The sequence below is a fragment of the Schistocerca americana genome, chromosome 1 (assembly GCF_021461395.2).
Source record: "Schistocerca americana isolate TAMUIC-IGC-003095 chromosome 1, iqSchAmer2.1, whole genome shotgun sequence".
NCBI lineage: Eukaryota > Metazoa > Arthropoda > Insecta > Orthoptera > Acrididae > Schistocerca > Schistocerca americana.
In genome coordinates, this window is record NC_060119.1 from 568,911,908 (window position 1) to 568,937,971 (window position 26,064).

The window sequence follows — 26,064 nt, forward strand, 5'->3', positions numbered from 1 at the left end:
GTCCCCCCCTCACCCCCCCCCCCCCCCCCCCCCACACACACACACACGTGTGCACACCAAAATTGATATGTTAGGAGCAGGAAAAATTATATATACTTTAAAGAGGCAATTAGCAAAAGAACACAAATGCAATAAGACAAGTTCAAAAAACTGTAGAGTGTGGCAATAATCTCTGGAAAACTTCAAATAAGAGAAAGTCAAAGAACTGTATATTTACTAAATTACACATTTGAGCCTACCAATGATTCCTTCAGTCAATTACAATAGAGAAACTGCATTTGTGATGGCAGGGCATTTCCACAAACTACAATTAAACAGTGTAAACTAATTGAATCGTCAAAGATACTCACATAAATAATAAGAACTATGGAAACTATTACTCAAATGACAAATGGTAGTAGCTCAGTATATAGGTTCCGAGATTACAAGAGCAATGCAACACATAATAATAGAAAATGATTTTAATTTTGCCAAAGATCAAGATTCCACAACTGCAACATTGTTTATAGTTTCCATCACTGCATATACAATGAATCATTCACTATTAACTTAAAATAAATTATACACATTTATTAACAATTTCAAAGTTCACAAATAACAGTGTGTAAAGACATCATTTTTAAAATACTATAGACCTTACAACAATAAACTTAAGTAAAAGTAAAGCATTGAACTTTCAAATTTTATGATGTTCCAGAAATTTGCAATGAACTAACAAGGGATTCCAGGGATGCTACCTGTTTTTTATTTCTACTCTGCCTCTCATACCTGCAACATAAAAAAGTGCTAAAGATTAGAGAGGGATATATCCCAACATGTACAATACATTCTGACATAAAATCAGCTGTTTTTTCACTTAACAAAGTGTCTTGAAGAGTAATTAAAATGAATCTAGAATTGAAGTTTTAACTGGTAATATTGTTAATTTGTACAACGAAGATGATTTTTAGTGGCAATGCAGAATCACAGAAAAAAAAAAAAATCACAGCACAGTGCAAAGAATTTAAATGCTATGGAAGTGAAGTATCAGAGGCATGGTCATTGTCAGCTGGATTTATTAACACTGTGAGTCTAATGTTTAAAATAAAAATTATGAATTTAATTGCTAGTTATTACTTAAGGTTCTTGCCAAAGTACGGTCAAAGTCAGTACTTAATGTTCCATCAAAATCAGAGTCTTTAAACGCAGAGCACCAGCACAGACAAGAAACTAGAATGCAATCAGACATGGCCTTGTGTAACAAATGTAGTTGGCATTCACCTACTCTGATTTAGAAAAATTTAAATCAAGAATGATCACTGGGGTTTGTACCCTGTACTGGAACACAAGAATTTTTACTGAGAACGAATGTAACAATTGGATTATGTTTATTAACATTCAACAATGGTTGTAAGAAAGAAAAAAAAACCTATTCATAGAGAGTTTTCAGTACATGAACTGTTTGTTATAAACATGGTTCTACTAATGGAAATATGTATTCAAAGTGATTAATGGAAAATATCATATAAAGATGTGAAACAAATACTAACAAAGAGATAGAGGGGCTGGCCAGTACTTACCTCAGCTCAGTACAGCTGATAGATAACACAAAACAACAGAAAATTTACATTCCTAACTTTCGGAACTTTGTTCCTTCATCAGGGAGGAGACAGGGGAAAAAAGGGAACCCATGGGTTGTGAGTAACTAAATCCACTTTCCCTTCTTCCCTTTTTCCCCTCTCTCCTCCCTGATGAAGGAACAAAGTTCCGAAAGCTATGAATGTAAATTTTCTGTTCTGTTTTGTGTTATCTATCGGCTGTACTGAGCTGAGGTAAGTACTGGCCAGCCCCTCTATCTCTTTGTTAGTATTTGAAATATTTATTCACCCATTTTCAGCCTAAATATTAATTTCAATGGCTGTCTTCAATAAAATTTAAAATTAATCACAATATTTTTTTCCAAAGTTGAAGAATGTTACAGCTAGTACTTTAGAAAGTTTGAGCATATACGGGCTAAGGGGGCAGGGGTCCTTATAAGCTGATTAATCACTTCTAAGAACTGTTCAACAGCCAAATAGTTGTATAAATTTTGGACTTGTATAATTGTTAAATGGAATGCAATTCTCTTGCATCATATGATTTGATTGAATACTACAACATGTGGAGAGACTCAGCACATTGCTTTGCACATATAATCATTTCTTTGTAGCATTATAACTTATACACTGACTCAATTTCATTCCTTTGGTAATCGCCTCATGGTGTTGAAATTTGAGTAAACATTACAGTAACTCTAATAATATTTAAGGTCAATGTGACATATCATTTTTCATTCACCACTTATTAAAATGGCCATACCTGAGAGCAATTTCATGGAGAGCCCACTTTGCTAATTTCTGTGCTTCCTTCTTCTTTGTTGATGTGCATTTAGGTGACAAACCTATGTTGGTTGCTGCCTAAAAGAGAAAATTTCTTTTAATAGTACATGGAAACTCAGTTATTACTTAAAACCGATAGTATTTCATAAATCAAACAATGGAAAATCCAGGATGGAATGTAACAATACCAAAGAAGGAAAGTTGCTACTCACCATATAGCGGAGATGCTGAGTCGTGATAGGCACAACAAAAAGATTCACAGAATTATAGCTTTCGGCCATTAAGGCCTTTGTCAGCAGTACACACACACACACACACACACACACACACACACACACACACACAAACGCAACTTGCACACACATCTGCAGTCTCAGAGAGCTGCAACCACACTGCAGTAGTGTATGTGTGTCTATTGCTGATAAAGGCCTTAATGGCCGAAAGCTATAACTGTGTGAATTTTTTTGTTGTGCCTATTGTGACTCAGCATCTCCGCTATATGATGAGTAGCAACTTTCCTTCTCTGGTATTAGTATTTCATAAAGTCATTTCAAATGTAGGTTCCTCAGAAGGTGCTAGAATGACTTACTTTGGTTACTTAAAGTCTCTCATAGCTTATGGCCTAGTTTTCTGGGGCAAAACTAATAGAAAAGGGCTACTCGAATATTGTCATATAGCTCCACAGGGACTCACTGTAAATCCCCATTTAATAAGTTATGCACACTTACAGTGCCATTGTTGCATCTATTCAAATGCGTGTTGATGAAAAATTGTTGGAGACCTGCAAACTAATAGCAATTACCATTGTTATAACACACATAACTGTGGATCCTTCCATGTCAAGTGAGCGAGAACAACTCATACTCTGACACGTAAGCTATTTTGATATCATTCTTTATAGCGCACTGCCAACATACATAAAAAGGTTGAAGGAGGAAGCAGCTTTTAGAGCAGAGTTGGAGAAACATTTCTTGCTGATAAGTATTTCTACAGTGTAAGTAAATATGTTAGCTTACAGACATATTAGTCCCTCACTTGTTGAATACTTTTAACAGATGTGCTACCTATGATGTGTGTGTCTTTGCGTGAGAATGTTTGACATGCTAGTATTCTCTATTCTTTACTTCAGATTAAGTGCGGTTCACTTCTTCCGAGAATGAAATCAGTTGCATGAACAGCTGCGATACTTTAAGTGTTGGCAGGTGTTCATGTGTTTACATTTTCCTGAAGTGCAAATATATGAGTTTATAGCTTTCAGAAGTTTAACATAACATAGTTCCATGTATTAGTTGTACCACAGATTGTATTCCTTGTGCCTGATACGAGGGCTATTCACAAAGTACATTACATTTTGGAATTAAAAATAAATAATGTATTGGAATTTTTTTTTATTATATACAGATGAAAGCCACACTTAAATACTACTTTTCAACATAGTTGCCATTTAAATTAAGGCACTTATCATAGCGATGGATGAGCTTGGAAATTCCTTCATCGTAAAATTCGGCCGCCTGCGCCTTCAACCACGTGGTTACCTCTTCTTGAAGCTGTGTGTCATCATCAAAATGCTGCATAGCCAACCACTTCTTCATTGCTGGGAATAAGTGGAAGTCGCTCGGTGCCAGGTCGGGACTGTACGGCGGATGAGGAAACAACTCCCACTTAAAAGATTCGAGAACTTCACGAGTGGCATTTGCCGTGTGGGCCCGGGCGTTGTCGTGAATCAGCAAGATCTTTGGGCCCAACTTTCCCCTGCGCTTGTTTTGTATTGCTCTTCTGAGGTTGTGCAGAGTTTGGCAATACCTTTGAGAGTTTATTGTAGTGCCTCTTTCCAGAGAATCCACAAAAATCACACCTTTTCTGTCCCAAAAGACAGTCGCCACGTGGTTGAAGACGCAGGAGGCCAAATTTTATGATGAAGGAATTTCCAAGCTCGTCCATCGCTACGATAAGTGCCTTAATTTAAATGGCAACAATGTAGAAAAGTGGTATTTAAGTGTGGCTTTCATCTGTATATAATAAAAAAATTCCAATACTTTATTTATTTTTAATTCCAAAACGTAATGTACTTTGTGGATAGCCCTCGTATATTCTCCTTGTAGACCAGGTACACGCGGTTTTATTTCCAAATCATATACAGAACCAGGAACCTAAGGCCGTGTTAACGGAATGGACTCACATTCAAGGGGAGTGTTTCCCATCTGGCTGCCCTGACTTAGGTTTTCCATGGTTCCCCGAGCTGCTAAGGAGAATGCCAGGGTGGTTCCCCTGTAAGACACCAGGTGATTTCCTGCCCTATCCTTGCCTAATCCTATCCTACTCTGTGTGCATCTTTTTTCTGTAATGTATCTGATATGTCCTATACTGCTGTGTTAAATGGTCAAAAGGACAAATAAATAAATATACAATCCTGGAAATTGAAATAAGAACACCGTGAATTCATTGTCCCAGGAAGGGGAAACTTTATTGACACATTCCTGGGGTCAGATACATCACATGATCACACTGACAGAACCACAGGCACATAGACACAGGCAACAGAGCATGCACAATGTCGGCACTAGTACAGTGTATATCCACCTTTCGCAGCAATGCAGGCTGCTATTCTCCCATGGAGACGATCGTAGAGATGCTGGATGTAGTCCTGTGGAACGGCTTGCCATGCCATTTCCACCTGGCGCCTCAGTTGGACCAGCGTTCGTGCTGGACGTGCAGACCGCGTGAGACGACGCTTCATCCAGTCCCAAACATGCTCAATGGGGGACAGATCCGGAGATCTTGCTGGCCAGGGTAGTTGACTTACACCTTCTAGAGCACGTTGGGTGGCACGGGATACATGCGGACGTGCATTGTCCTGTTGGAACAGCAAGTTCCCTTGCCGGTCTAGGAATGGTAGAACGATGGGTTCGATGACGGTTTGGATGTACCGTGCACTATTCAGTGTCCCCTCGACGATCACCAGTGGTGTACGGCCAGTGTAGGAGATCGCTCCCCACACCATGATGCCGGGTGTTGGCCCTGTGTGCCTCGGTCGTATGCAGTCCTGATTGTGGCGCTCACCTGCACAGCGCCAAACACGCATACGACCATCATTGGCACCAAGGCAGAAGCGACTCTCATCGCTGAAGACGACACGTCTCCATTCGTCCCTCCATTCACGCCTGTCGCGACACCACTGGAGGCGGGCTGCACGATGTTGGGGCGTGAGCGGAAGACAGCCTAACGGTGTGCGGGACCGTAGCCCAGCTTCATGGAGACGGTTGCGAATGGTCCTCGCCGATACCCCAGGAACAACAGTGTCCCTAATTTGCTGGGAAGTGGCGGTGCGGTCCCCTACGGCACTGCGTAGGATCCTACGGTCTTGGCGTGCATCCGTGCGTCGCTGCGGTCCGGTCCCAGGTCGACGGGCACGTGCACCTTCCGCCGATCACTGGCGACAACATCGATGTACTGTGGAGGCCTCACGCCCCACGTGTTGAGCAATTCGGCGGTACGTCCACCCGGCCTCCCACATGCCCACTATACGCCCTCGCTCAAAGTCCGTCACTGCACATACGGTTCACGTCCACGCTGTCGCGGCATGCTACCAGTGTTAAAGACTGCGATGGAGCTCCGTATGCCACGGCAAACTAGCTGACACTGACGGCGGCGGTGCACAAATGCTGCGCACCTAGCGCCATTCGACGGCCAACACCGCGGTTCCTGGTGTGTCTGCTGTGCCGTGCGTGTGATCATTGCTTGTACAGCCCTCTCGCAGTGTCCGGAGCAAGTATGGTGGGTCTGACACACCGGTGTCAATGTGTTCTTTTTTCCATTTCCAGGAGTGTATTTAGCTTCATTAAGAAAATGTAACATTTGACAATGTGTAGTTGCCACAAATGGGTATTAAGTAGAAATGTGTGAAGTTTCATGATGTACAGGTGCCTCTACTGTGAGCAATACTAAATTTCCAGTAAGGAATGCACAGGTATTAAAAAAGCCATCAACTTTTTAATCATTCTGCTAAACAAAAAAGCTGTGCTGTTGTCTTAATGGTGGGAACATTATGGAGATATCTTTTGTTCCGAGGTAAAAAGAAACTATACAAGAATTATGTCTCACCACCGTTTTGGTCTAATGTCCCTTCTTTTTTGAACCTATTAGTAGTTTACCAGACCAAAAGTAGTCCAATTTATTAAAAATTAAATATGTACTTGATATTTCCTCAAGAAACACATGATTAAAAATTTGTGTTTTACCTTCTATAACATTTCAGTCAACTTTGTTGTTTTAATACAATACCAGACACGTCTGTACCCTCCTTGTCCCAACAATGTGTGGGCACGTAACTTATGAAGTAGTAAATGGAATAATTTATACTGACAATAGTGTGATATCACTGGCAGCTTGGCTGTCTGATGTGATTATTTTTTACTCCTGTCCACCCTCCTATCCACCAGTACACTCACTCACTCACTCACTCACTCACTCATTCATTCATTCACACACATCCTGTTCAGTACATCTCACTTTGAGACAGCTTTTACAATTTGGGAAGAAGCAAAGTTTTACATTATCATAGATACCTCATGGACTGGACTTCTTCATTTTTCTTCATATTTATAAGATCTGAAGGTTGTACCCAGGCATCATGTGGGCATTTGCTACATGTTACAGTTTTCACCAGTGGGACACAATGTAGTGCTTTTATTCAGAGATGCTTACAGCTGGTAAAAATGGAAAATAATGCAGACTGTTTTTTAATCTCCCATGGACAACAGATGATGATCATTTTTTGTTTAATGGAAATGGATCACAATTGTAAACTGTACCACATCACCTTGGAAACTACTGACTCATAGGGAAGCTAACAAGAAATAAATTATAGTATTCTGACAAATAACATTTTTTGTAATGAAGTACAATCCTGTATCTTTCCATGCAAGTTATATCATGCACTTGGCAATAGTTTTTGAGTTATTGATCTTTCAAGTGTTGTTTTACTTTTGGATCATCTGGCATTTTTTTGTTTATGAAAGGCAGGTAATGTGTGACAGATCCATTATATGAAGTGCATTATGAAAGCACTTGTAGTTATAAAAGAGAGCACTGAAATGAAACAACAGAGCTGTCACTGATGTAAACACTCTTCTAAGAAGATTTTTGTGAAGTGAACAGGCTTCCCACACGAAATACTACTACTACTATACTACTACTACTACTAACAACAATAATAATAATAATAATAACAATAATAATAATAACAATAATAATAATAGTAACTACTTTGTGCACCAGTTACAGGAACATAACAAAAGAATCATGGATAACTAAAGCCTAATTTAATTTATGAGCAACTACTGGCTAAATAAAAACAACAACAATAGTAATAATAATAATAATACCTGGTGAAGTAGTTACAGGAACATAACAAAAAAATCATGAATAATTAAAGCCTAATTTAATCTACAAATAGCTACTGATCCTGAAAAACAAACCACGTACACACTAAAATTAAATTGGGCTTTACACACACACACACACACACACACACACACACACACACACACACACCTGTGCTAGGCCAAGAAGAACACCCTGTAATATAAGATTGACTGGCACCCACCAGAACTATACCATGTTTCCCGCCTCTAGGCAGACTAAATATATTCAAGTGATCTCATCTGCTGGATACATACAGCAGTGTAGGGGGTGTATCACATACAGTAATTTCATGCTGCAATGAAAATGTAGTTACTTTATAACTGACAAGACTATAGTGACAAAGACTGTCTTCTCCATTAGACAAATTTGCAAATTATTAGTGGATGTGTCAGTCTTAATTGAAGCAAGCTTTGGGGTACAAGGTAGTCATGCTAATTAATAAGCAGAGATGGGTGCTAACCATATAATGTGCTGGGTTTCACAGCTGACACAGTCCATCAATTCTTTTTTTTAACTATTTAAAAACCGAAGGTTCCCAAATGAGCAATGGATGATGAACATAACCAGAAGAGATAGAAAAACAAACAGGTTGATAAGAGAAAAGGCAGGAGTAGGAGATGTGTTAGTGACTTATGAAACTGAAATGGAAATGGGCTGCTCATATAGTAAGATGAAGTGTTGGGAGATGGAGAATCTATGTTGGATTCCCCGTGATAAAGAAAATGTATCATGAACAACCTATTGGAAGATGGACTGAGGACAAACAAGAAGGGTGGATTTAGATGTCAAAAGATGATGGATGGAGAAACCTGTGAGAGGTCAGGTCTATACCCAGTAATCGATGATAAATGGTTGATCAACAAAAAGATGAAGAAGATGTGATGATAACTCTGAACTGATTTTTAAACCTTAGTTTACAGCTGTTATTCTAGTGCAAAACATGCTGTAAGGATGACACTATCCATACAACTGACAGATGCATGCAAGAAGTCTGACTGGGTTAATAAATAAGAGCAAAAAGCGAGTAAGATTCTTGACAAATTATTTACTGATGGATTTTCCAGACATTCTGAGTTTTGCAGTAACAAAAGGAAAATTTTAGACCACGAATGAACATGTGCAACAACAAATAAACATCTTTTTACCTACACTTCTTTTTACGCCTCATACCTGAGACATCAGATTGTCTCAACTTTTGATCATTCTGAAACTGGTTTTATCCCTTTCCTTTAATGTAACAAAAAAATGGCTCTGAGCACTATGGGACTTAACATCTGAGGTCATCAGTCCCCTAGAACTTAGAACTACTTAAACCTAACTAACCTAAGGACATCACACACATCCATGCCCGAGGCAGGATTCGAACCTGCGACCGTAGCGGCCCGCGGTTCCAGACTGTAGCGCCTAGAACCGCACGGCCACACGGGCCGGCCCTTTTAATGTAACCATTTTTAATCAAATGTTTCTGTTCCCAGAGAGATAAGATGTACTGCAGCATACAATAACTTATTTGCAGTTTGTAATCTATACAGATACTGACAGCATATGCAGAGGAGGCAGAACTCACTGTCCAAATCAGAAATTAGAGTAGCAATCAATACTTTGTTATAAATTATGTAAGCAAACTGTTAACTACAATTAATTCTAACTTTTACTGTTTCCAACTGCTCGAAGAGCACACAAAGAAGAGAAAGTAAGACATAAATATAGATAAAACAGTTTAACTTACCAAAAATAGTCCATACAAAGCTCTCATGTTATTTGGATTCAACTTGATGGCTTCACAGTAATGTGCACGAGCAAGTTCCATGTTTTCAAATCCTCCCTGAAAGAACAATAGAAATAACCTGTTTCTAGCAGTTCTCAAAACAGCACTTCATAACTGTTTGCAACAAATCTCAAAACAGGTGCTGGCTATGACAAAATAATTATAATACAATGGATTATTTGCAGCAGTCCTTGCATAATTTATGAAGTGGACAATATATACAGGGTGATTCACAAACTAGGCAAATATTTTAATATGTTATTCTACAAGTAAAACTAAAGAAAAAAAGTTCATATAAAGATAGGTCCTCAAATGTATAGATATGGAGTTACAGCTAATGAAAGATTTTGCCTGAAGTTTAGCAACTTAATTAACATGAAGCCATCACAAAACTGTAAGGGGTTAAAATAAAGCACGATTTCCATTTATTTTGTTGTTATTGGCCTGATGACTCTAATAAAACATGTCCCAGATGTGTATCTGCAGTAGCTTTCCAGAACTTCCAGAGAAGCAAAGATTATTATATAAGTAGATTTGTTTACTTTCCATTAAGAATGTAGGAACATTTATGTCATTGTTGGCAACAGTTAGTGAGTTGTTTCAGTCGTTTTCCAACCTTGAAAGGAGTCCGTTTACTGTATTGTTCAGTGAAAGAACATAATACCAACAGTGTATTTAAGTGAAACCACATAGTAACTATTGTAGTTTGTAGATTGTTATTGGATTCACCAGATATAACAACAAAATAAATGGAAATCGTGCTTTACTTTAACATTGTACAGTTTTGTGATGTTTGTATGAACTTTTTTCTTTAGTTTTACATATAGAATAACATGTTACAGTTTATGCATATCTTCGTGAATCACCCTGTATTTCTACGTGGTAACTGGCTTGGGTTTAATCAAACTTCTGCCTGGTGTCAAAACACTGTAGAAGTACTGGGAGGTTTACAAGCACCCCCCAAGGTAATAAGATTGGGAGTCATTCAAATAATGGTGGGAGGCTATTATCGAGCTTCTTGTATGAAACTTTAGTGCAGCCTATTACATTTAAATTTACAAATATTGTGAAAATATATCCTTATTGGGAGAACTTTAGTGATGTGTAGATCATGTATAAAGGAGACCGTGAATAGGATGCTAGTGCAATCCATTCTTGAGTACTGCTTGAGCATTTGGGATACCCACCAGGTCACATTAATGGAAGATACTGAAAATTCAGAAGTGTGCTGCTACATTTGTTGCAGGTAGGTGATTCTACTGCCACCAATGTACATTTCGTGTAAGGACCATGAACATAAGATGAGAGATATTGGGTTGCATAAGGAGGCTTATGAATGGCTGTTTTTCTATCACTATTTGTGAATGGAACAGGAAAGGAAATATCAGTAGCGGTATGTCGTACCCTCCGCCATGCACAGAACGGTGGCTTGCAGATTATGTACACAGATTTAGATATAATATACATTAACAATAAAATGCAAGACCTTGATTGTAAGTGACAAGTGAAAAACTTCATGTTGGGCTGGCATTTGTCTCTCTCCATATAATATATACAAATAATATATAAATTCAACAATAATCTATTAGAAGAATTACTACAGATTCGAAATAAATCAAAGTAAGTAAGTTTGTTTGTTTCAGAAATAAGTTATTACACGAACAATTAGTGCAGCTTCATTGCCAGTAAGCAAAAGGAAGGTTCTACATTCTGGACACAGACGAGTTAATCATGTTTGACCGACTGCCATGTCATCCTCTGCCAATGGTGCCATCGGATGTTGTACAGAGGGGTGTGTGGTCAGCACAACACACTCCTGGCCATTGCTGTTTTTTTTTTTTACTACAGAACTGCTACTATTCGGTTGAGTAGCTTCTCAGTTACCCTCACGAGGCCGAGGGTTTGCCATACCAATCCTCCCACTGATGAAAAATCCCTTGAGTTCTGGGAGTCAAAGCCAGGTCCTCTGCATGGCAGTCAGCAGTGCTTACCACTCAGCTATGCCAGTATTTGAAATTAAATGCTGGGTGCAGACACTGTCTGTTGTTGAGGTTAGTTTCTACTAGTTGCTACTAGACAATATCATGTAAAATTAAAGTAGTTTAGCTACAGACATTACTACATATATTACTGTATTACAGCAAGAACACAGCCAAGTTAAATTTCTTTTCCAAAGTCAACAAAAGAAAAGTACAAAATAAAAGTGGTATGGATTATATACGGGTGCTGACAGAGTTTTAGACAGCAACAATGGAAATTCCTGGATGGATAATAAATAAAACAAAAGAAAGGCAACTGTTTACCTACAGCTGACTGATGTGTGACACAAAGACAGCAGAAAGTGAGCTCTTGTTTTTTCTCTAGCAGAAGTACGCACACGCACATGCACGCACACACAGATGCACAAGCCTGTGACTACAGACAGGAAGACTCACCCTTGGCCATGGGCATGTGCGTTTCGGTATCTTTGTGGTTGTGTTTCTGAATGTGCATACTTTAACTATTTAACTAGAGAAAGATAGAGGGCTCACTAGCTAATAAAATGCTGTTTCTGTTGCATGTTTCTATGCACCACATATCAGTGAGATGTAGGTGAAGAGTTTTAGATAGTATATTATGAGGAAAAAGAGATTTGTTCTAACACAATTATCAAGTTTTTTCCTATAAGACCATGTCAAATCAACACACCTATTTTACTTCACAATTTTAGATTTTGCTAAAATTTAGTGTAATTATAGTGGGTGCTGAGACTAAGAAAAATTCCAAATTTAAATTTTTTATCTCAAACCATTCCTGAAATATTGCTATGTAAACTTTTCAAAAACCAGCCAAAGATGAGTGAACAGACTTTTTTTAAATTGCCCTAGGAGCTGCTCTAATTGAGATATAGAACTGGGAAAGGTGTCATTTTGCATGCTTTTTCCAGGGATGTACAACAAAACATAGCTTCTAATTAATAATCTTTTTCAAAATACTAATTAATATTTTGATTTATTTTTTTTTTTTTTTTTTTTTACAAAAAGTACATAATTGAAAATTTTCAAAATATTTCCACAGCGACTTCATACTGTTGTAAGTCACATGGCAAGATATAAGTGTGGGATGATGATGATGGGTTCATTGTTAAAAAAAATTATTCCGGACTCTTGTTTTTCACTAACAGCTGTAGTCTGACCAAACTGACCTTTAACAAACAGGAATTTCATTAAAATATACTGAAAGGTAAGTAAAAAAAAACTATTAGAAATATCAAAACATCACCTTATTAAAACAAAACTAATCAGCATATATTATAATTGATTGCATATTTTAATTACACACAACTTAACTAATAATATATTAACTGATGAAACAAAAAAGTTTGAGCATTTAACTACAAACTGAAATGAAAAAGTACAAGTATTTACATTATAGTTCTGGTCCATGCTGTTTGGAATGAAACTATTAAAAAAATTAAATACATAATGCTTGTTTTTGAGTAACAGCTAAATTTAACACAATAGTTACTAACAGTAATTTTGAAAAAACTTTCTATAAAACATAAATTACCGGTAACACTAACCTGAGACAAAAATTAAGTTCTGAGTTGAAAGCAGTTTCCCAATAAATTGTCTTGGAACTTCACAGATTACATTTTAATAAAGCCGAATGGGTTTGGTTTACACCACTTTCATTAAGAATGTATGTTCTCCCTGTCAGAGTAAATGGATTTACTTTTGTGAGAACATCTACAACTGACACCCATAGGACATCTGCATGTGCAGGATAGGAGAATAACTTAGTTGGTTGGTTGTTTGTTTTGGGGAAGGAGACCAGACAGCGAGGTCATCGGTCTCATCAGATTAGGGAAGGACGGGGAAGGAAGTCGGCCGTGCCCTTTGAAAGGAACCATCCCGGCATTTGCCTGCAGCGATTTAGGGAAATCACGGAAAACCTAAATCAGGATGGCCGGACGCGGGATTGAACCGTCGTCCTCCCGAATGCGAGTCCAGTGTCTAACCACTGCGCCACCTCGCTCGGTAAACTTAATTGGTCCACATGAATGAAGGAAAGTTGTTTTCACTTCATCAAGTTCTTTGTATTTTTCTAAAATGTACCCAAGACACCAGTTTCTGCCACATACAGTGGTGACATAGCCGGATACATCTTGTAACTTCAGTTTGTCTGGTGATGTAGTTACTTCCCTCTCCCAACTCTGCATATCACCTGAAAAGTATTTGAGTATTAACTTTGATGTAGTGTTGGGAATGAAAGCATGAAATTGCTGTGTTCCTTTGATTGTCAATGCCCCTTCAAGCCGACTTTTTAATAATATTTCTGAAGCAGCATAGTCTTCTTGAGTGGAATATGCAAAATCAACATTTGTGATATTATCTACTGCCAACTCAAATAGATCTTGTGGAGTTTGGATCTGATTTTGGTACGGCCTTTGCAGACTTGCACGAGCTGCCAGTCTCTTAACTGAATCCCCTACTCCATCACAAGGCCCTTTCCCATGTGCTGTGGCTGAAAAGTGCCACTCAGCTTTTATGTTGAAGCCTTCTTAATGAAGGCAAAGGTTCACGAAGTTGTTCTTATTTTTGTACTGAGCAGCAGAACTGTCAGAATAATAGTATACCCTTTTTGGAAGCTTTTGGAATTTATGTGATAGATAGGAAATAAGCTGCTTTTGAAAGGTGTAAACCGCAACTGTATTGTGCTCCAGGCAATCGAAAACAATTACAAAGCTCAATGCCCAATTTTGTCTTCCTGTTTGTAATATATAACAAAAGGATGAATGGTAATCTGTTGTCTTGTCCAGCGGTAACTCTGAGCTTCATCCTGCAGAACTATACAAATATTTTCTGAAAAATCACAAATGACAACAAATTCAGATTACGTAAGGTTTTCTCTTGTGGAGTTAAAGAATGTTCATTGTTGCTTGGCAATGAAGTCATGTCGAATCAAAGTAGACATCTTGCTACAAAATAAATCTATGTATTCTTCTGAAGTTTTCTGAACACTTTCAGATTACAGTGGTCAATCCACTGTCGGAAATGAACTCGTTCAATTAAGTTTGCATCAAAAGAGTCTTGTAAAATTTTATGTATGACAGTTTCTCCTGGGCAGTATTCACAGTTTCCCAAGTTGCAATCAACTGATGATGGGTTGTGTGTTTGCAATGCACTGCTTATAATTGTTTAAGCTGCTGCTGTTTGTTACTATATTTAGTTTGGAATTTTCTATCATTAATTTTATGTTTTGGCGAGTTGTGCACACAGAGACTGTGTGTGTGCGCGCCACTCCAGCCAGCAAATACACAATGTTTCGGCCTCAACTCAGCAAATTTAGAGAAACTTGTCTTTAAAATGTTTGTAAACTTCTCTAAGGTTACACAAAATAAGTATTTTTGATATTTTTAACTTCCACTTGTTTCTGTAACAAAGAACTTTATGAAGTTTCTTTAATACCTGGCATTGCTCGGCTAACTTCACCATTTTCATAAAATGAATGTACAGTTTTGACAGTTTCTGTTGGTAAATACTTTCCTGGTTTTGGGTTTGGACCTTCCATGAATCCTTTCTCTTTCAAAAAGTTTCTGGATTGCTGAACAATGTAATTAGGAGCATTAAATTCCCTCATTATTTTCCTGACACTCCACTTTTCAGGTAAAATTGTAAGAATCATTAGTTTTTTTGCTCTACTTATGGAATTATTAAAGTTTGTTTTGATATTTTCAAGAACAGATTAATCAGTATCAGTATCTGAGGATGACGTTTCAGCAGCAACAAAAAGTTTACATGTCACTGATGAGATTTTTTTCACTTTTGATTTGGCATAACACATAGATGTTACTTTTTTCTAATCAACTGGGGACTCACCTAGTTCTCGAAGTGATGTTTTAAGTGTTTGAACTACCACTGAAGTTGCAGTGAAGTCAGGGTCTTGGTCTGGGATGATTGTCTCTGATCCAGAAGAATCTTCTTCAACACTTCTATCACTGATGGGCTCTGGTGTATTTTTCAATGTGGTTACATCTTTCCTACATTTATCACAAATCCTGCCACCACTAGGTAATTGTGGAAATAATTTGAGCATCCATGCTGTGACATTTCTCAGTTTTTTCCTGTCTCTAATAAAATGATTTGACTTCTTCAGTGGATTACAACACTGCACTCTTACCACACCGCACTCTTACAACACACCGCACTCTTACAACACCGCACTTGCACTTTTTACTTGGTTCCATATAGATACAAAAACCACTTATAAACTCTCCTTCAATTTATAGATTTACTTGTAAATGAACTATTAAATATACTAGATACAAATTGGTCAACACAGAGGTAACAATTGATTTGCACTAAAACCACAGTGCACAATAATGCTGTAGGCGCATTAAGCCTTAGAAGGTAACAGTCTTATATCCTCTCAACAGTGGCTCCTGTCTCTGAATGATTGTACAGATATCAAGCACGGTGCTTGTTTCAACTTGTTCACAGCCTGCTGCATACATGGACAGAAACACAAGTATGCTCAGCCTTCGTACAGTGGCTAAAGTCTGTGCTAATGAAATGTGTATTTTTGGACCAGAAGTATTACATCAATAGTCTACTCTCAAGTTTTTCACACCTTATTTAAATCTTAGCTATAGGTCCCACACTCAACATTTCGTTTTCCCAGTTAATAGACTATTACATTAAACTGTAAGAAACTAAAAATATTAGCAACCAATGATAGAAAATGGTGTTTAGTTTTGTTTCAAGAAGGCGATATTCTGATATTTCTAGTACTTTTTTACTTACCTTTCAGTATATTTTAATGAAATTCCAGTTTGTTAAAGGTCAGTTTGGTCAAATTACGGCTGTTAGTGAAAAACAAGAGTCCGGAATAATTTTTTTAACAATGAACGCATCATTGTATTGTATTGTATTGTATGTTAAGCGGGGACCTATAAAAATCAGAGAGGCTCCATCCCCGCAGCAGCCGCAGTAGTCCACAACCCCACGACGACTACCGCAGTCCACTTCACCCCTCCGCCGCCCCACACTGAACCCAGGGTTATTGTGCGGTTCGGACCCCGGTGGACCCCCCAGGGAACGTCTCACACCAGACATATGTAACCCCTATGTTTGCATGGTAGAGTAAGGGTGGTGTATGTGTACGTGGAGAACTTGTTTGCGCAGCAATCGCCGGCATAGTGTAACTGAGGCAGAATAAGGGGAACCAGCCCGCATTCGCCGAGACAGATGGAAAACCACCTAAAAACCATCCACAGACTGGCTGGTTCACCGGCCCTTGAGACAAATTCGACAGGCGAATTCGTGCTGGGGACCAGGCGCTCCTTCCCGCCCGGAAGGCCGTACGTTAGACCGCACGGCCAACCAGGCGGGCATGAACCCATCATTATCCCACATTTATATTTCACCATGTAATTTTCAACAGTATGAAGTAGTCATGGAAATAATTTGAAAATTTTCAATTATGTACTTTTTGTAATAAAATTAAATCAAAATATTAATTAGTATTTTGAAAAATAAGAAGCTACGTTTTGTTGCATATCACTGGAAAGAGCATGAAAAATACTGCAAAATGACACCTTTCCCAGCCCTTTAGCTCAATTAGGGCAGCTCCTAGGGCAATTTTTAAAAAGTCCATTCACGCATTTTTGGCAAGTTTTTGAAAAGTTTACATGACCATACTTCAGGAATGGTTTGACGTAAAAAATTGAAATTTGGTATTTTTCTTAGTTTCAGCACCCACTATAATTATACCAACTTTCAGCAAAATCTAAGAGGGTGAGGTCAAATTTTTATTGAAGTGTTTTGATTTGACATGAAATGACCCACATGCTAAAGTAAGAAAAAATTCGCTCAGACAGAGAGGCTAATGTAGACAGGTGACCCGTCAGTGATGCCAGCAGCTTCCATTGTCAGACTGCCAGAAAGAGAACTGGTAATGTCTCTGACACTATATTTCATCCTTTACATTACAGACAAATGCAAGTCATTTACTGACTTTAAATTGTTCAGTTGTAGAACGTCCTCAATAAGATTTTGATTATTATGAATACTTACTGCAAAAAAAGCCCAAATTTTATACACTTACACTTTTTATATACTCATGCATTTTATATCACAATATTGTGAAAAGGAAATTTGCTACCCACCATATAGCGGAGATGCTGAGTGCGGTTTCAGTTGCCTGAAACTGCAGTCGTGTGTGCGAGTTGCATTTGAGAGAGAGAGAGAGAGAGAGAGAGAGTTCTGTTGACAAAGGCCAACGGCCGAAAGCTTTAATTGTGAGAGTCTATTTGTTGTGCCTATCTGCGACTCAGCATCTCTGCTATATGGTGAGTAGCAACTTTCCTTTTCATAATATTGTTACATTCCATCCTGGATTTTCCATTGTTTGGTACACATTTTACATACTTGTTCATCTCAAACACAGTATCACTGTGTAAGCAAATAAAATGAGGCAACAGAATATTAATGAATATATATTCCCTGCTTCAAAAGTATTGCTTGAGTCAATGTAATTATTTAATGGCGTAGGTGACAAAAATAGACAAAACACTAACCTGTGTATACTTTATTTCAGCATAACGCTGATGTATTAAATGAGAATGTGGATTGTGCAGTAACAATTCTTCCATACAGAAAGCCGCACGAGCTAAATCTTGTTCCATTAGGTAGAGCTCACAAAGTTCTTGCCAGCCTTCTTGGTCACTCATAAACCTATACAAATTTTTGAAATTGTGTCTTTCACCAGAACAGTAATGAAAATCATCATCATATGAAATTGCATCTCTTTTTTAAGCATATTTTAACACTGAAAAGTAGGTCCACAAGTATGAACACCAAGAACTCACTTTTTCAGGTAGTCTGTCAACTCTTTAATAGCTTCTGGAATCTTGCCCCTTGCTTTAAAAATTGCTACACGCCTTTTTCGAGGTGCTGCATTAGTTTCATCTCTTTTGATTATTGAATCCAACAACTCTAGTGCTTCATCATACCTGAAAAATAATACTATTTTATATCTACATACATGAAGTCTTAACTTATTAAATGGCTGGTAATAACAACACATTCTGAAACATATCACACATTGACTACCTTGGCCAAATGATTGAACTGCTTCCAGACAGCACGCTAAACGTTTGAAATATTATCTCATTTTTGGTCCACCTAAATAAAAAAAAAAATTGCAAGGAGTCTCGTGTGATTGCTTAACAACTCACAATATTTCTGGAAGTTTTGGTAAGAAACGCTTACACCATTTTGAAGAATCATCGCTGCTGGTGAATCTTGGGTCTATTGTTATGATACTAAAACGGAACGACAGAGTACAGCACGAGTCCAAAAGGGTCAGTTTTGCCCAAAATAAGCATGCGTCTAGAAATCAGTCACTAATGCTTTCAAGATCACACTGTTTGATTATCGTTGCGTGGTATATGCACAAGTTCCCTGTGGTTGGACAGTAACTGCACAGTACTAGAAGAATGTCATTCAACAACTGATGAAAGATCATATCCTAAAGAAATGGACAGAACTCCACAGAAAGTGGAATTAGCATCAAGACAACATATGGCCTCGTGCTGCAGCAGCTGTTATGACTATTAGGTAAAAAGGGCACTTGTACAGCCCCTCCCCCTCCCCCTCCCCCTCCCCCTGCCACCAGCCCACCCACCCTTATAACCCTGAAGTTGCTATATGTGATTTTTCTGTATCCTACTGCAAAAAATGACCTCATGGGATGTCAACTAGACTCCGAAAATCAGATAGTGAAGACTTTAGAGGCAATTTTGAAGTGATTATGAAGAAATTGATTTGAGGATGTCTTCCAAACATGGCTGAGAACACAGGACAAGTAATTTGCTCTTATTGGTGACTATATTTAAGGGGAAAATTTTGATTTTGATTGATTATTTGGTAAAAAAGTTTTTTTCAGTTTCAGTCTCAATCTTTGCTGAATGACCTTAGTAATACATTACCAAGCCAAACTATCAGGATCAACAGTACTGATCTGTCAGCAGAATAATGTATACGGGAATCAACTCTTGGCCTTTTGAGTCCTATTTCAAGCAGTATATTATTCAACTTCAGATTTGATTGTTGGCTAGCTTACTTCGAATCATACACAGTCTTATGTAAGAAACGTATCTGGACACTTCCTGAGTACATCTCTGGTGGTGACATACATTTCAGTGTTAACACACCCTAAAAAAGGATATGTACAGCATCCATCATATCCACATCTAGGTTGTACTTAGCATCCGAAGCCAAACAGGTAATGAACTGAAGAGTACCTTACAAGTGGTGAGTAGACTTCCTCAATCAGCGGCTTTTCTTTGAACATATCCTTCGACCACTAATCTTGCCTTATGTAAAATTATTTCTCCTTCCTCATTTGTCCTCGTTTCAAATGTCCACTTAAAAGGTAAAATACTTTTTCCTTCAGGAAGATATTTATCATGAAGGAGTCATATTCTTCATACATCACTATCTTCCTCAGACATGGAACTGAACAAAATAAACTGATGTCATCCTCCTGTTTCTCTCTGTATTGAATAATCTCTTTCCTTGGATGCACGCCGTAATCTTGTGTCAGTTATCCATCGATCTTCTCCCATGAAGTATGTAGGCATCAGCATCATTGTCATTGTCATAGTCATAGTCATCATCTGATCAACATTCAACGTCATTGCTCCTACTCGTGATGAATCACCTTTAGAATCACACACTGATTGCACTGCTTCTATATCCTCTTAGGATTTCTGCTGTTTAATTTGTTCAGATGGTACAATGCTTCCCTCAAATGCACAAAGTAAGTACATTTTATCGCAGTTTACGGCATTTTCTAAAAATTCCACGTTTCTACTTTTAATGAAAATGTAAGTATCAAGACAAACCAGCAGACAAAATACTTTGGTAGACTCACAATTGCCAACAAATACAAACTTTCTGGACCCTAAATCCCTTTTTTGACATATTTGCTTTGGAATTAATCTACTAACTTCTCAGCCAAAAATTCGTATATGTGACAAATCATATTTCCTGCCCGATCATACTGCCAAAGGTGTCTTTCCATTAATCACTCTGGCAGATGATCTTTAATAATATAAGAAGCTGTCACTGTTGCTGCCGCCCACAATTGTATAGATAAACATTCATCAATTAATATAAACTCTGATCTTTCCAGTAGTGTACTGTTCATGCACTCTGCAAGCCCATTCTATTGAGGAGTGTATGGAGTAGTCACATGATACTTAGTACAATTTTTGTTCATGAATTTTTTGAAATTATTGTTACAGTACTCCTTACCATTATCTGTGTGAATTTTTTTTATTTTCTTCTCAAGTTCATTCTCCACTAGGTGTTTGTAAGCCTTGAAAGCTTCTAGAAAATGCACATATATAATTCAGGAATAATCATCTGTGAGAGTAATGAAATATTTCATGCCTCCCAATGATGCAGTTTCCATGGAACCAAATTAGTGGGTGTGAATTAACTACAATGGCTGGGAAGCTCTTGAACCATCATTATTGAATGGCAGTCTGACTTCCTCCATTTCGAGATGTCATTCATGTGACAAGTTCTTTACTACTGGCTGGAGACATACTTACACCCTTGGTACAATCTGGCACTTTATTTACATCTGTAAATGTCCGATGTGCCGATGCCATAGGATAACAGCATTTACATTTTGAGAAGTTAGGTTAGCAATCACTTCTCTGAGTGTGTTTAGTAAATAAAAATTATCTGTCAGTGTCGTGGAGAACACAAATGTTCCCTCCCTGTTGCGTATATTACTTGGGATCTATTTTTTGACCACTGCACAAACTGATAGCGGATTAGCAGCAAGTTTTGCTAAATATGCTATAGGGCAGTGTAAATGGAAAACTATTTACCATATGGGTATCCAATTTTATAAGAATGATGTGTAGACTGTGCGCTGCAGTATTTGCTTTGCTAGTAATGTCATTACTTGCCATTAGGCACCAGTACTGGTATGGCAATGTAAGTTGAAACCCAAGCATCAGTGTGCATTAAAGTTGGCGACAGTCAACATGAGTCTGAACAATGTGAGCAGGGCTTTATCCGTAAAGCCGTATTATGAAAACAGCTGTAACAGCACTGCGGCTCTTCATGAGTATCAACGCTTTAAAGGAATATGGACAGGTTCTCTTTCTGCATTGGGGTTGAAAAACATGATTTGGAAGTTCGAATTAACTAGCTACTTGGGAATTGGTACTGGGAGAGGCTAACAGCCAATTGCACCACAAATTGTTGAAGAATTTACTATTGCCATGGCTGAGAATGCTGGATGCAATGCACGATCTTTGTGCAGTGTCATGACACCTGAACATTCCATGGTCCTCCATTTAATATGTGCAGCGAACAATTGTGAAATGGTTTCTGTACATACTTTCACACTATCATGGATACAAATGGTCATCACACTGACAAGGGAACCTCCCCATCGCACCCCCCTCAGATTTAGTTATAAGTTGGCACAGTGGATAGGCCTTGATAAACTGAACACAGATCAATGGAGAAAACAGGAAGAAGTTGTGTAGAACTGTGAAAAAATAAGCAAAACATACAAACTGAGTAGTTCAAGGGAAGATAAGCAACAATAAGGACGATAGGAACGCAGGAGCGCCGTGGTCTCGTGGTAACGTGAGCAGCTGCGGAACGAAAGGTCCTAGGTTCAAATCTTCCATCAAGTGTAAATTTTATTTTTTTATGTTCGGTTTATGTGACAAACTCTTATGTTTTCATCACTTTTTTGGGAGCGATTATCACATCCACAAGAAAACCTAAATCGGGCAAGGTAGAAGAATCTTTTTACCCATTCGCCAAGTGTACAAGTTCGGTGGGTCGACAACATATTCCTGTCATGTGACGCACATGCCGTCACCAGTGTCGTATGGAATATATCGGATGTGTTTTCCTGTGGAGGAATCGGTTGACCTATGACCTTACGATCAAATGTTTTCTGTTACCATTGGAGAGGCACGTCCTTTCGTCTACTAATCGCACGGTTTTGCAGTGTGGTCGCAAAACACAGACACTAAACTTACTACAGTGAACAGAGATGTCAATGAACGAACGGACAGATAATAACTATGCAAAAATAAAGAAAGTAAAATTTTCAGTCGAGGGAAGACTTGAACCAAGGTTCTCTCGTTCAGCAGCTGCTCACGCTACCATGGGACCACGGCGCTTCTAAACACACTTCGTCCATGATGTTGCTTATGTGGCCCATGGACCACTCAGTTTGTATATTTTGCTTATTTTTCACAGTTCCACACAACTTCTTCCTGTTTTCTCAATTGATCTGTGTTCAGTTTATCAAGGCCTATCCACTGTGCCAACTTATAACTAAATCTGAGGGGGGTGTGATGGGGAGGTTCCCTTGTGAGCAACATTTGTAAACTGGAACATAAAGACAGTACGCAATTAACAAATGTTACTGTCTCATGTGGAAATTACAATGTATTTCTTTTATGGTTGATTCATTATTTTTCTTCCACATGTCTTACAAATGTTCCACAAGTTCCATTGCCCTACAATCACTCATTTCACATCGGGGTTGTCTCAAGTAGCAGAAGTTAGCTGCAACCATCCGGTAAATCACTTACCCAAATTCTCCCACGATTTAGCATCAAACTGACAGTTCTCAAATTTTCTACATAAAGCAGTGTCTTGCTGGCAAAAGTTATGACAGGTATCAGTGGGCTTTGTACATTATAAACTCAGTCACATTGATCTGTCATATGCATTGAAGCACCTGAGTCCACATACCATATGTCTGGACCCATTGAATGTGAAGAAGCTGTAAAACCTGTGAAAAATTTTATCTTCTTGAGATTTACTTATTTTTTTCCCTTCTATGTTACACAACTCTGTCCATCAATGAGCCCATAACTGTTGCAATGAAAGCACAGTAACTTCCTGCTGCCTTTCACTGCGTTTTGCTTGTGTGCCTGTTTTGCTTATACATGCCTTTTCCTGTGCAGAAGGATAATCTCTCTGGATTTGTTATTTTTTTTATAAAAGCTTTGTTTTTATAAGGTAATTTTGTTCAAGCCTCTTTATCTCTGAACTATTGCAACTTACATCCTTCTGAATCTGCTTACTGAATTAATCTCTCAATGCCCTCTACAATTTTTGCCCCACCAACACTTCCCTCCACTACTAAATTGATGATCCCTTCATGTCTCAGAATGTGTCAGATTGAGCCACAAATTTCTTTTCACTCCAATTCCATTCAGTATCTTCTCATTAGGTACACACACCTAATCTTCAGCATTCTTCTGAAGCATCACAATTCCAAAGTTTCAATTCTCTTCTTGTCTAAACTATTTATCATCCTTGTTTCACTTCCATATATGACTTCACTCCATACAAATACATTCAGAAAAAGATTTCCTAACACTTAAACCTACATTTGACATTAACAAGTTTCTTTTCTTCAGAAAAGCTTTTCTTGCCATTGCCAGTCTACATTTTATATTCTCGCTGCTTCAGCCATCATTTTCAGTTATTTTGCTGCCGCAATAACAAAATTCATCTACTACTTTACATGCCTCATTTCCTAATCTAATTCCTTATGAATCACCTGATTTAATTAAACTACATTCCATAACCCTTGTTTACCTTTTCTTGGTGTTCACTTTATATCCTCCTCTCAAGACAACGTCCATTCTATTCAACTGCTCTTCCGAGTCACACGCATACACTATCGGTATATCAACAGTAAACCTCCCCAGGATACACAAAACTTCTCTCGTAGCATCTGAAACTGGAATTTGTGCAGTATTTTCAAAATTTTCTCACACGAACAAAACAGTCCTGTGATGAAATGCACCACCCTTTGCTGGATCTTCTTTCTTTCTCTCCCTTATTTATCTAGCTTGGTATGGTCCCGAACTGATGAGCGATACAAACTGGTCGAAAAAATATTTGATAAGCTACTTCCACCATGGGTATATTACATTCATTATGATTCTCCCAATGAATTTTAACTTGGTACATATTTTCCCACAGTTTGTTTTAAGTGGTCATTTCACTTTAGGTCAACCTGGACGGTTACTCCTACATATTTCACAGTAATTCCTGTTTCCAGTTATTTATTGCCATTAGTGTAACTAAACAGCAATTGACCTCTTTGCCCATTCTGCTACTTCGTTATGTTTATCAAATGACTTTTTTTATATAAACAATACTCCTGCCAATTTTTGGTGCTTTAGCAGAATTGGACAGACACTTTAAAACCCCTTTTCAATGAATCTCTGGAAACTGTATTATTTTTTCCTTAAATATCGAGTTATCTCCAATATGGTAATGAAGTGCCACATAATAGAAATTTCGAAGTTTTGAAGCAACATAGTTACGTCTATTTGACCATAAACATACACAACTTGACACTAGCAAATCCTAATCTACACTGAAGTACCAAAATAACTGTTATACACATGTGTATTCAAATACAGAGATATGTAAACAGGCAGGATATGGGACTGCAGTTAGCAACGCCTATGTAAGACAAGTGTCTGGTACAGTTGTTAGATCAGTTACTGCTGCTACAATTGCAGATTATCTAGATTTAAGTGAGTTTGAATGTGGTGTTATAGTTGGTGGACGAGCAATGGGACACAGCATTTCCGAGGCAGCGAGGAAGTGGAGATTTTCCCATATGACCATTTCACAAGTGTACTGTGAATATCAGAAATCTGGTAAAACATCAACTCTCCAACACTGCTGCGGTTGGAAAAAGATCCTCCAAGAACAGGACCAATGACTGGATAGAATCCTTCAACATGACAGAAGTGGAATCCTTCCACAAACTGCTGCAGATTTCAATGCTGGGCCATCAGCAAGTTTCAGCGTGCAGACCATTCAACAAAACATCATCAATATGGACTTTTGGAGATGTAGGCCCACCCGTGTACCCTGACTGCGCAACACAAAGCTTTATGCCTCACCTGGGCCGTCAATGCTGACATTGGACTGCTGATGACTGGAAACATGTTGCCTGGTTGGACGAGTCTCATTTCAAATTTTATCGAGCAGATGGACGTGTACGGGTTTGGAGACAACCTTATGAATCCATGGATCCTGCATGTCAGCAGGGGACTGATCAATCTGGTGGAGGCTCTGTAATGGTGTGGAGCATGTGCAGTAGGTTGATATGGGACCCCTCATACTTCTACATAAGACTCTGACATGTACATAAGCATCCTGTCTGATCACCTGCCTCCACTGTGCATTCTGACAGACTTGGGCAATTCCAGCAGGACAATGCAACATCCTGCACATCCAGAATTGCTACAGAGTGGCTCCAGGAACACTCTTCTAAGTCTGAACACTTCTGCTGGCCACCAAACTCCCCAACATCAATGTTATTGAGCATATCTGGGATGTCTTGCAATGTGCTGTTCAGAAGAGATCTCCATCTGGATTTATGGACAGCCCTGCAGGATACATGGTGTCAATTCCCTCCAGCACTGCTTCAGACATTAGTTAA

At 38.4% G+C, this 26,064-nt stretch overlaps 1 protein-coding gene across 1 annotated transcript in view; it reads right to left on the minus strand.

The window, feature by feature from the left end:
- Positions 1-443: 443 nt before the first annotated feature.
- Positions 444-26,064, minus strand: part of LOC124606593 (ER membrane protein complex subunit 2-like) — an 81,123-nt gene continuing 55,502 nt past the window's right edge. Inside the window, exons 4-8 of the mRNA XM_047138581.1 lie at positions 18,401-18,544; positions 18,110-18,266; positions 9,511-9,606; positions 2,338-2,435; positions 444-768 (exon numbers count right to left, since the gene is read on the minus strand). Coding sequence (XP_046994537.1) covers positions 684-768; positions 2,338-2,435; positions 9,511-9,606; positions 18,110-18,266; positions 18,401-18,544 — 580 coding nt within the window. The 3' untranslated portion in view covers positions 444-683. The remainder of the gene's footprint in view (positions 769-2,337; positions 2,436-9,510; positions 9,607-18,109; positions 18,267-18,400; positions 18,545-26,064) is intronic.